The sequence below is a fragment of the Neophocaena asiaeorientalis genome, unplaced genomic scaffold, assembly GCF_003031525.2.
Source record: "Neophocaena asiaeorientalis asiaeorientalis breed wild unplaced genomic scaffold, Neophocaena_asiaeorientalis_V1.1 scaffold317, whole genome shotgun sequence".
NCBI lineage: Eukaryota > Metazoa > Chordata > Mammalia > Artiodactyla > Phocoenidae > Neophocaena > Neophocaena asiaeorientalis.
This window is the reverse complement of record NW_020173114.1, coordinates 4,625,514-4,637,409: the sequence shown is the minus strand read 5'-3', so window position 1 is coordinate 4,637,409 and position 11,896 is coordinate 4,625,514. Positions and strand designations below refer to the sequence as shown.

Sequence of the window (11,896 nt, the reverse complement as noted above, 5' to 3'; positions counted from 1 at the left end):
CTTTGTCTATACAAACTTGAGATAAATAAGGATAGGAGAGCAATTACCCTTAAGCAAATGCACATATAACAACTTTAAAAGATCAGGATGGCAAGGATTCTAGGTCAAGAAGCACCTGGAGGGTGGTGAAAGGGTATATGGGAACTCTCTACTTCTCACACAATTTTTCTGTAAACCTATTTTTTGTATTTTCTGTAAACCTATCCCCCCCAAAGCCTATTACAATTTTTAAAAATAAAATGAAATAAAATAATTCAGCAATAAACAAAAAAGCATGCTTGGGGGAAGTGTAAAAGAAGAAGAAAAACAGTTGAAAATAAGGTTGTAGATGGGAATGGAGAAAAAAGATAAGTTCATTCAGTATTTTATACCATTTTTTAGTTAGAGTCTAGCCTACATAGCCACAGACTGTCTCTTGTATCTAAAGTAAGTACAATTTCAAAAAACTTAGAACAACTCAATTTTCATGTATACTTTCTCTTGGAATTGTATGGTAATTATATTTTTCTATACTATTTTGAAGCTGTAAGTTAAAGATTTATAGCGAATAATAAATATCTCTCACTTGTGCTCAATTCCATCTAACTTAGGTAGTGACTAATAACTAGGAAAATTTATTCTGGAAGATAAAAGGATATGTTTTGAGAGATGATCATGGTTGGGCAAGCAATACCATGAGGAAAGTTTAGAAAAAAAATCACAACTTGGAATTTCTATTAATGCTTTAGACACTCTTTCAAATAATTAACTGATACATTAATGTTTTGATGTTCTATAAAACTATAAAAACCTTTCAACAAATGTAATTGGCACAATCTAGTTGACAAAGAAGCACAATATCTCAGATGGAAGTTGTGTTTGTGTCATATTTCAACAGGTTCAATTAGACTTCCTTGGTAGGAACAGCTGTACAGTAAATCATACAGATCAAACACATCATCTTACCATCACAAAAGAAAAAAAAGCTGTACAAGGCAAATATTTCTTTTTGTGGGCTAGAATGGGCACTTACATAATGCATCAGCACAGGAAGTCCAAGAGTTCATATCACCTGGTTTACTCTTAATGCTTCTATTAACAAGAATACATAGAAGGTAAGTGATACTGATTCAACCATACCTTTGTCCTTCCTGTAGCAGCTGAAAATCAGGACATCTGTGACAAAAACACAGAAGTAAAAAACTGAAAGCAATTGATATGTCAAACACTTTCAAGTGTTTATTATAACCACTTTGGATAGAAAATATAATTAAAAGGAAATAGTTCATATAAAGATTTTTTAAGAAAAACATTAAACCACAACATATTATAAAACTCATCCACAAGAAATATGAATTAATCTTTCTAATCCAAAATTTACTTATATTTCAGGATTAAGTTCAACTTCCACTAGCCCAATTAAGTTTTCCTTGACTAACCTGCTAAAGTAAATCTCTCCCTTCTCTAAATTCCAGAGTCATCATTGTCTGTAGAGTTAATACACATTAATCATGTGCTCTTCTATGACCTAACACAGAAATTTTATCTAAATATCTTACTTTTCGTATATTTAAGTCTAGTTTCATAACTAGACTACAAGCTTGTTGAGGTCAGAGATTATTTATTCAATATTATAATTCTCCTGTTATTTCCTTTATATGGTCAATAAGACTTTTTGCCCTAATTTTGAGAAAGCAGTTGTATTGTAGCATGGATGTGAGGTATGTAGGTCAGGTGATTTAACTCTAGGGACAATTTTGCTATGCAATACCAGAAATCACATATGGCTGGGCATTAAAAAGGGGGAGGAAAAGGCTCTTAAAAAGCCAAATACAAAGAGGAACAAATATAATAGCAAATGAATCCAAGAGGACAGGAAAACTCTGTAAAGTGTTTCTGAAGTACTCAGAAAAAGTGGCTTCTAAAGACTACAAAACATGTTAAATAAAAGTAAGTATTCAAAGAACTAAATAAATGGATCAATATTCTATGTGCACTGATAGATTCAATATTGTCAAGAGGTTAGTTCTTCTCAAATTGATCTGTGATTCAATGAAATCCCAATCAAAATCCCAGCAAATTATTTTATGGATATTGACAAATTCATTCTAAAGTTTTTATGGAAAGGCAAAGACCCAAAATAGTTAACGTAATATTGAAGGAGAAGGACAAAGTTGGAGAATTGACACCACCTGACTTTAAGACTTACTATAAAGCTACAGTAATCAAGACAGTGCAGTGTGGCACTGGTGAAAGAAGAGACAAAAAAGATCATTGGAACAAAATAGAGAGACCAGAATAGACCCACAGGAACAGTCATGATCTCTGACAAAAGAACAAAGGCAACACAATGGAGAAAATATAGTCTTTTCAACAAGTGATGTTCCACATGCAAAAAAATTAATCTAGATACAGACCTTACACTCTTCACAAAAACTCAAAATGGATCACAGACTTAAAAAGTAAAATGCAAAACTATAAAAATCCTGGAAGAGGGACTTCCATGGTGGTCCAGTGGTTAGGACTCCATGCTTCCACTGCAGCACTGCAGGGGGCCCAGGTTCGATCCCTGGTTGGGGAACTAATACCCTGCGTGCTGCTTGGTGTGGCCAATAAATAAATAAATAAATAAATATTTTAAAACATCAACAACAAAACTCCAAGAAGATAATACAGGAGAAAACCTTGATGACTTTTTAGATACACACCAAAGGCATGATCCATGAAAAAAGAATTGATAAGTCAGACTTCATTAAAATTAAAAGTTTCTGTTCTGTGAAAAATACTGTCAACAGAATAAAAAGATAAGACACAGACTAGGAGAAAACATTTGCAAAACACATATCTGATAAAGGACCGTTATCCAAAATATCAAAGCACACTTAAAACTCAACAGTAAGAAAACAAGCAACTCAATTAAAAAGTGGGCCCAAGACCTTAACAGATACCTCACCAAAGAAGATAAACAGATGGTAAATAAGCATATGAAAAGATGCTCTACAACAGCAGTCCCCAACCTTTTTGGCACCAGGGACCGGTTTCATGGAAGTTAATTTTTCCACGGACCAGGATGGGAGGATGGTTTGGGGATGATTCAAATGCATTACATTTATTGTGCATTTTATTTCTATTATTATTACACTGTAATGTATAGTGAAATAATTATACAACTCACCATAATGCAGAATCACTGGGAGCCCTGAGCTTGTCTTCACCTGCCACTCACTGATAGGGTTTTTTTTTTTTTTTTTTAAACTGATAGGGTTTTGATGAGAGTCTGCAAGCAACTGATTTATTACGGTCTCTGTGCAGTCAAACCTCTCTGCTAATGATAATCCGTATTTGCAGCTGCTCCCCAGCACTAGCTTCACCACCTCAGCTCCACCTCACATCATGAGGCATTAGATTCTCATAAGGAGCGTGCAACCTAGATCCCTTGCATGTGTAGTTCACAGGAGGGTTCAAGCTCCTATGGGAATCTAATGCCGCTGCTGATCTGACGGGAGGCAGAGCTCAAGAGGTAATGTGAGCGATGAGGAGTGGCTGTAAATACAGACGAAGCTTCGCTTGCTGGCTCGCTCAGCCACTGCTCACCTCCTGCTGTGTGGCCCAGTTCCTAACAGGCCACGGACCAGTATTGGTCTGTGGTCCGGGGGTTGGGGACCCCTGCTCTACAAAAGTCATCAGGGAAATGCAAATTAATACAAGAAGATACCACTATACATCTATTAGAATAACCAAAATCCAGAACACTGACAAGATCAAAGGTTCTGAATGTCTGTGTCCCTTCACCCCCAAATTCATATGTTAAATCCTAATCCAGGGCTTCCCTGGTGGTGCAGTGGTTAAGGATCCGCCTGACAATGCAGGGGACACAGGCTCCAGTCCTGGTCCAGGAAGATCCCACATGCCACGGAGCAACTAAGCCCGTGTGCCATAACTACTGAGCCTGCGATCTAGAGCCGGTGAGCCACAACTACTGAGCTTGTGTGCCACAACTACTGAAGCCTGGAGGCCTAGAGCCCGTGCTCTGCAACAAAAGAAGCCACTGCAACGAGAAGCCTGCACACCGCAATGAAGAGCCGCTCCCCCTCGCCACAACTAGAGAAAGCCACGCCCAGCAACGAAGGCCCAACGCAGCCATAAAAAAAAAAAAAAAGAAAATCCTAACCCAATGTGATACTATTAGGAGATGGGGCCTTTGGGAGGTGATTAGGTCATGAGGGCAAATCTTTCCTGAATACGATTAGCGTCTTTATAAGAGAGGCCAGAGAGATCCCTTCCCATTCAACCATGTAAGGACATAACCAGAAGTCTTCAACCCAGAAGAGGTGTTCACCCAACCATACTGGCACCCTGACAGATTTAAAACTTCAGATTTAAAACCTCTATAGCTATGAGAAGAAATTCCTCTTGTTTTTAAGCTACCCAATCCATGCTATTTTGTTATAGCAGCCTGAACAGACTAAGACATGTACAAAAGACCTCACCAAAGAAGATATACAGCTGGCAAACAAGCATATGAAAAGATGCTCCACCTCATATATCATCAGAGAAATGCATATTAAAATAATAATGAGATATTACTACACACCTATTAGAACAGCCAAAATCCAGAGCCCTGACACCATCAAATGTTGGTGAGGATGTAAAGCAATAGAAACTCTCATTCACTGCTGGTGGGAATGCAAAATGGTACAATCACTTTGGAAGACATCTTAGAGACGTCTTACAAAACTAAACATATTCTAACCATACAATCCAGAAATCATATGCCTTGGTACTTACCCAAAGGAATTGAAAACATGTCTATACAAAAACCTGTATGCTATGTTTACAGCAGCTCTATTCATATTTGCCAAAACTTGGAAGTAACCAAGATGTTCTTCACTAGGTAAAGGGATAAATACTAGGCACATTCAGACAATGAAATATTATTCAGTGCTAAAAAGCAATGAGATATCAAGCTATGAAAAGACAGGGAGAAACTTAAATGCTTTTTACTAAGTGACAGAATCCAGTTTGAAAAGCCTACATACTATAGGACTCCAACTATATGACATTCTGTAAAAGGTAAAACTATGGAGACAGAAAAAGATAAGGGGTTACAGAGGTTTGAGGGTAGGAGACGAATAGGTGGAGCATAGAGGATTTTTAGGGCTATAAAACTACTCTGTATGACACTGTAATGGTAGATTCAAGTCATTATACATTTGTCCAAACCCAAAACTGTACACTAAGAGTGAACCCTAATGTAAACCATGGATGTGGGTGGTAATGATGTGTCAATGCAGGCTCATCAATTGTAAGAAATGTACAATTTTGATGGGGGATGCTGATAATGGGGGAGGTTATGCATGTGTGTGGGCAGGGAGTTTATGGGAAATCTCTGAACCTTCCTCTCCATTTTGCTGTGAACCTAAAATTGCTCAAAAAACAAAGTCAACTGGGACTTCCCTGGTGGTGCAGTGGTTAAGACTCTGAGCTCCCAATGCAGAGGGCCTGGGTTTGATCCCTGGTCAGGGAACTAGATCCCACATGCATGCCACAACTGAGAGTTCCCATGCTGCAACTAAGGCACTGGCGAGCCACAACTAAGGAGCCTGTGAGCTGCAACTAAAGAGCCTGTGAGCCGCAACTAAGGAGCCCGTCTGCCGCAACTAAGACCCAGCACAACCAAATAAATTAATTTAAAAAAATAATAAGGGCTTCCCTGGTGGCACAGTGGTTGAGAGTCCACCTGCCAACACACGGGACACGGGTTTGTGCCCTGGTCTGGGAGGATCCCACATGCCGCGGAGCGGCTGGGCCCGTGAGCCATGGCCGCTGAGCCTGTGCATCCGGAGCCTGCGCTCCGCAACAGGAGAGGCCACAACAGTGAGAGGCCCATGTACAGCAAAAAAAAAAAATAAAAAAAAATAATAATAAAAGTAAAAAAACAAAGTCAATTAATAGAAAAAAATACAAGAACATAGGTGTGCACTAAAGAGAAGCTAAAGCACTGAACATAAATCCCATTTAAAGGGCAAAATAGAGCTGTAATGAAGGTCATATTGCAAAAATCTTTGATTAAAAAAAGTCAAGTTACAAACATTAAATGCTGGAGAGGGTGTGGAGAAAAGGGAACCCTCCTGTACTGTTAGTGGGAATGTAAATTGATACAGCCACTATGGAGAACAGTATGGAGGTTCCTTAAAAAACTAAAAATAGAACTACCATATGACCCAGCAATCCCACTACTGGACATATACCAGAGAAAACCATAATTCAAAAAGATACATGCAAAAAAATAAATAAATAAAAAGATACATGCATCCCAATGTTCAATGCAGCACTACTTACAACAGCCAGGACATGGAAGCAACCTAAATGTCCAACAACAGAGGAATGGATAAAGAAGATGTGGTATATATATATCATGGAATACTACTCAGCCATAAAAAGGAACGAAATTGTGTCATTTGCAGAGATGCGGATGGACCGAGAGACTGTCATACAGAGTAAGTCAGAAAGAGAATAAATATCGTATATTAATGCATATATGTGGAATCTAGAAAAATGGTACAGATGATCTTATTTGCAACGCAGAAATAGAGACACAGATGTAGAGAACAAACATATGGACACCAAGTGGGGGAGAAGGGGTGGGATGATTTGTGAGACTGGGATTGATATACGTACACTACTATGTATAAAACAGATAACTAATGAGAACCTATGCACAGGGAACTCTACTCAGTGCTCTGTGGTGACCTAAATGGGAAGGAAATCCAAAAGAGAGGGGATATATGTATATATATAGCTGATTCACTTTGCTGTGCAGCAGAAAGAACACAATATTGTAAAGCAACTATACTCCAATAAAAATTAATTTTAAAAAGTCAAGCTAAATGGATAGATGGAACCAGAAGCCATTTGAGTTATGACATTTAAAGGCTACCAATCAAAAATATCAGTTGCAAGTATTTTTCTATATAATTAAACATCACAGCATCAATCATATAACTACTGCCTAGATAATCCATTCATCTTTTGTTCAGTCGCAAGCATACTAGGCACTGCAGGGAATGGATTTGTTGCCAATCCTCTCCTTAGCTATGGGAGGCACTGCTAACTGATCAAGGCATTCTTTCCCATTAAACATCAAGTACCACACATCAGGAGGCGTACATCCCTGCTCTAGAGATTTCCCTGCAGTTCAGGAATTCCCCCAAGACCAATAATAAAAAAATTAGAAGAAAAAGACAAAATAAGGCAATAGGCAGTAAGTTCCCTGACAGTAAAAATTTGATCTATTTTTTTTTCTTCCTTAGTCCTTCAGCCAATCGAGGTGTGTCCTTTCCCAATCATCCAAATTATCCTGTTTACCCTCCTTCTTCCCACTCACGAAAACTCTAGTCACAGAAGCTACCTTGGTTTGGTGTTACTCAAAGAAAACAAATGATACTGCTTGGATGGTGACTAGCCTTGACTACTCCGGGGGGTATTTATAACTCCCATTAAGAGCTTTTTTAGCATACTAAATAATATGCTAACGTTTACAACAGAGTGTTTTATTGCCTGTTGACTACTTCCTCCCACTTCCATTTGTAGTTCTCTCACTCTTCCTATCCCACTTCCCCGCCCAAGTCTTCCTGGCTAAAATTATCAAGGTTCAGTACCATGCAGCTGTCTGGTATTTGGTCTTACACCAGGATCTGAGTATCACTGTAAGGAAAAAAAAATATGTGTAGACACAGTGATTCTCAACTGGATTCTTACACTAACTAAATGGCTAACCTGCAAATGCATGGTGTATTCCATCATCCAACAAATTCCTTCAAAAATAAAATTCTGAAGTATTATATGTATGGACTATGTTGGGTATGTTAAGTAATACAAAGAATAGGTTCCTATTTTTAAGGACATTACAGTTTAGTAGGAGGAAAGTGCGTGTTCCAAGATATTTATAAATAATAATCCTCATAAGAATGATATAGCTACTACCATCAACCCACGTTACAGATAAAAAGACCGAGTACTGAAAGACTGACTAATGTGCCGAAAGTCACACAGCTAGTAAGTGGTAAAGCCAGGAATCACTGCCATCCAGCATCGCTCATAAGAACTACACTCCTGCATCATATAATTCATGAGAGAGAGATGAGCTGCTCCAGAAAATTAAAGAAAGAAAAACTGCTGGCTGAGCCAATGAAGAAAAGCTTCAGATTCAGCTGGGCCTATAAAGATCAATATAATTTGTATATAAAGACATTTGAGGCTAATCCTATGGATTTTACTCTGAGGTTTTACTCCACAAACCTCTCTCCCTTTTTTCTCTTTCCTTTCAGTAAACTACCATGCTTAAACTTAGCCCATCTCTTAAACAAACACACACACAAAACAACCCTGTCCTTGAGCCATACAATCCCTCCCCCTTTCATCGTCAGACTTCTTTAAAGAAGTCTGCACTCAATGATTTCCAATTCCGTATCTCCTATTCAGTCCTCAACCCTCTGCCTCCTGGAATCTGTATGCATTACTCTACTGAAATGGCTCTTGCTAAGATCACCAATTACCAAAGGACTCCTAAATCTAAAGGATATTTTTCAGGATTTTTTTTTTCTTTTTAAAGTACAGGAAAAAGAATTAGAATGAAAGGAGAGTTTGAAAGAGTAAGAAAATAGGAATAAACCATACAGCAAGGCCTTGGTGAGAGGAGAACAGAAACGGTAACACAGAGGTACTACATTAGCAACGAGGAGGCAGAGAAATGAGAAAGCATATGAAGAAAATAATGTTGAAGGAGCTTCTGGTGGATGCCCTCAATCATTTCAGTTAAGTAGTAGGTTATATCTACTAGGAGTTGGGGGTGGGGTTCAAAGTTTAAGGAGAGGAGAAAAGGTCTGAATGTATCATAGTCATTAAGAAACAAAGAATAAACATGTGAGGACACTGTTGAGACTAGACAGAATGAACTGGAACAGGGCCACAGGAATGCAAAGAGTGCAGGCTTTGGTGCCAGACAAATCTGCATTTAAATCCCAAATCTATATATATAAACTAAGTGTTCTTGAGAGAGTCACTAAACCTCTCTAAGCCTCAGTTTCACCACGCATAAAATGGGTAACGGTACTTCCTCAGGGATGTTGTGAGCACTGAATTAAATGAGACAGCATATCAAAAGTGCTAATGATCTTATTTGAGAACTTTACCCAATAATCTTCAGCAACAGAAAAGAAGGATGACTGAAGCCTGGAAGGTGGACATAATAGAAGTTAAGGGAGAAAGAATCTGGGATCGTTTGAGAGGATGATATTACAACTGCTGACAGTGGAACTCAGGAAAACAAATTTAATGAGGGTCTGCCAACATAGAAGAATAGAGCTGAGGTAGAGACAGGAGGTCAAAACGAGGTCACAAAGCACATTCAGGAGTGACAGATGCAGATGAGATAGAGGTTGTGGTCAGAGACGGGAAGCTCTTATTTCAAGATCTTGTTGGCAGAATGGTTCCAAATAAGAATGAGGTCCAAGCATGGCTGAATCAAGGGGTAATAAAAATGTAAACATTATTCTAAATCATGAATACAATTTAAGTAGTTTTATGAGAAATCTCCAGCAATACAACTTGATATTTTTTGAGAAAAACACTAAGAATTAAAAGAAAATTAAACCTCTAATGAAGGGGAAAATTAGCATATATTGATTGCTTATTATATGGTAAGTGAATTTTTTTTTAAATTGTGGTAAAATATACATTACATAAAATTGACCATTTAAACCATTTTTAGCTACAGTTCAGTGGTATCAAGTACATTCACACTGTTGTGCAACTATCACCATCTCCAGGACTTTTTCATCTTCCCATACTTTCTGCTACATGGTTATAATTTCATTTAATCTTCATGTAACTAACAACTTTATTTTTATAGATGAGGAAACTGAAGCTCTGAGGGGTTAACTGAGTTCCTAAGATCACTACACATATCGAGTAGTAAATCTAGGATTTGAATTTAGGTCTTTCAAAGTCTAAGTTCTCTCTTTCTAACGTGATACCTCTAATTAAAGCCAGAAAAAGGAACCCCAAAAGTTGCGAGGATACCATCTTTACTTATCTCCTCCCAAAAGAATTCAATATACTTTACTATTTTCCTCTCCTTTGTTTCAGTTCTCTGACTTCACATAAAGAAAACTACGCTGAACATTGTTTCTAGATGCTTTATGAGTGACTTTAATACTCTCTGATTCCCAATCTGTAAAAGGGAAAATGGTACCTGACACTAAGATAAACCAAAAGTGAATTTAATGAGGTACTGGACAAAAGGTTCAATATAAAATTCAGTTTGTTTTTGCTATGAGCTGTTTTAGAAACAAGGCACCAAGTTACATTGCTCTTTCTTTTCTATCCTTTTTTAGATGAAATTCAAAAGCTTTTTCTTTGTTAAAACTACCATTTCTCATCAATGTTAAGTATCTTCCATTCCTTTCAAAGTTTACGTTGTCCTGAGACATTTAATTCAGATAAGCTCAATTTAAAAAATAAGTAACTATCTTAGTTAAAGAATATCTTCAAGCTCTTCTTTATAAACATTTTCACATTATTTTCACTAAAGTACAAATTAGATGATTAACTGTAACTTTAGCAAAGTACATCTAAAACTAGAAATAGCACGCCAGAAGGCCTTGGTGTGTGTGTATCACTTAGAATATGTGTATTATATATAAACCAACAGAAGCAGCAGGCTACAATTCCCCCCTGTGGTGGGAATTTTTCAAATACAATATGAAACATGTTGAAACCTGTTTCAGAAAGTTTTTATTCTGTCTACCAAGCAACACTATTCAGGAAGAGGTTACAGAAGTTGTTCTGCAGAGGTTTTTGGCTTCCGCACCTCTGAGATTATACTGTTTATTGCTAAGAAGCATGTGTGAAAATCCCCTACTCTGGGCCACATGATGGCGCTTTTAGCTCTGTCAGCATTAACCATTCACCCCAATCCCATCTTTTAAATCAAAATTTGAATCTAAACATTTGCCCTTCCTTCTCAGCTTTAACTCCTGATTTTTTAATGTTACAATTCAAGAAATTTCCCTCCTTCAACAACGTCAGAGCCTACAGTCAACCAAACAGGATTTATAAATGTAACTATATGACAACCTAAACAAGCATACCGTCTCAGAGGAACAAAACTGTATGTGGTCTGTTTCTGGCCACCAAGTGGGTGAAAAATTTCTAACTCACAACATGAGAAGCATCATACTGCGTCATGGTCAATGTTTTGTCTCTGACAGAGCATCAGAAGACATTTTGTGTAAAGCACTGCTGTTATTCATGACATTAAAGATATACTCCAGATATTTTTACCTTAATAACGAAAATGAAGACCCTTTTTGACTCCAAAGCCTCAACAGAAGTATGGAGCTAGAATTCATGAATTTGTCTAACTTTTTCTTAAATTGATTTATAGGTTTTTACCAATGAGGTAGTGAGTTTATTATGGTACAAAATAGTATCTTATAAATTTATCTTATAGTAAATTTTACTATAGTTTTTAGTATTTTAGAATCTGGTGAATAAATTTATATTAGCTTTCACAATAATGTAAGAAAAAACAAATTGAGTCAAATTGTCAAATTGAATATTCTATTTCCAAATGGTACGTAAGACCATGGTGTCCCTAAAGATGTAAACTTCAAGTTGTTCTGGACATACTATAAAATATAAAATATTCTTGGTTGGGCTTCCCTGGTGGCGTAGTGGTTGAGAGTCCGCCTGCCGATGCAGGGGACACGGGTTCGTGCCCCGGTCTGGGAAGATCCCACATGCCGCAGAGCGGCTGGGCCCATGAGCCATGGCCGCTGAGCCTGCGTGTCCAAAGCCTGTGCTCTGCAACGGGAAAAGCCACAACAGTGAGAGGCCTGCGTGCCGCAAAAAA

General features: G+C 37.7%; 1 protein-coding gene across 3 annotated transcripts in view; it reads right to left on the bottom strand.

Annotated features, from left to right (window-relative positions):
- The window catches only part of RPAP2 (RNA polymerase II associated protein 2), an 85,580-nt gene that overhangs the window by 57,602 nt on the left and 16,082 nt on the right, over positions 1-11,896 (bottom strand). For all 3 annotated transcript variants that reach the window (XM_024743573.1, XM_024743572.1, XM_024743574.1), the window contains one exon: positions 1,120-1,155. In XM_024743573.1, the coding sequence (XP_024599341.1) occupies positions 1,120-1,155 (36 nt within the window). The remainder of the gene's footprint in view (positions 1-1,119; positions 1,156-11,896) is intronic.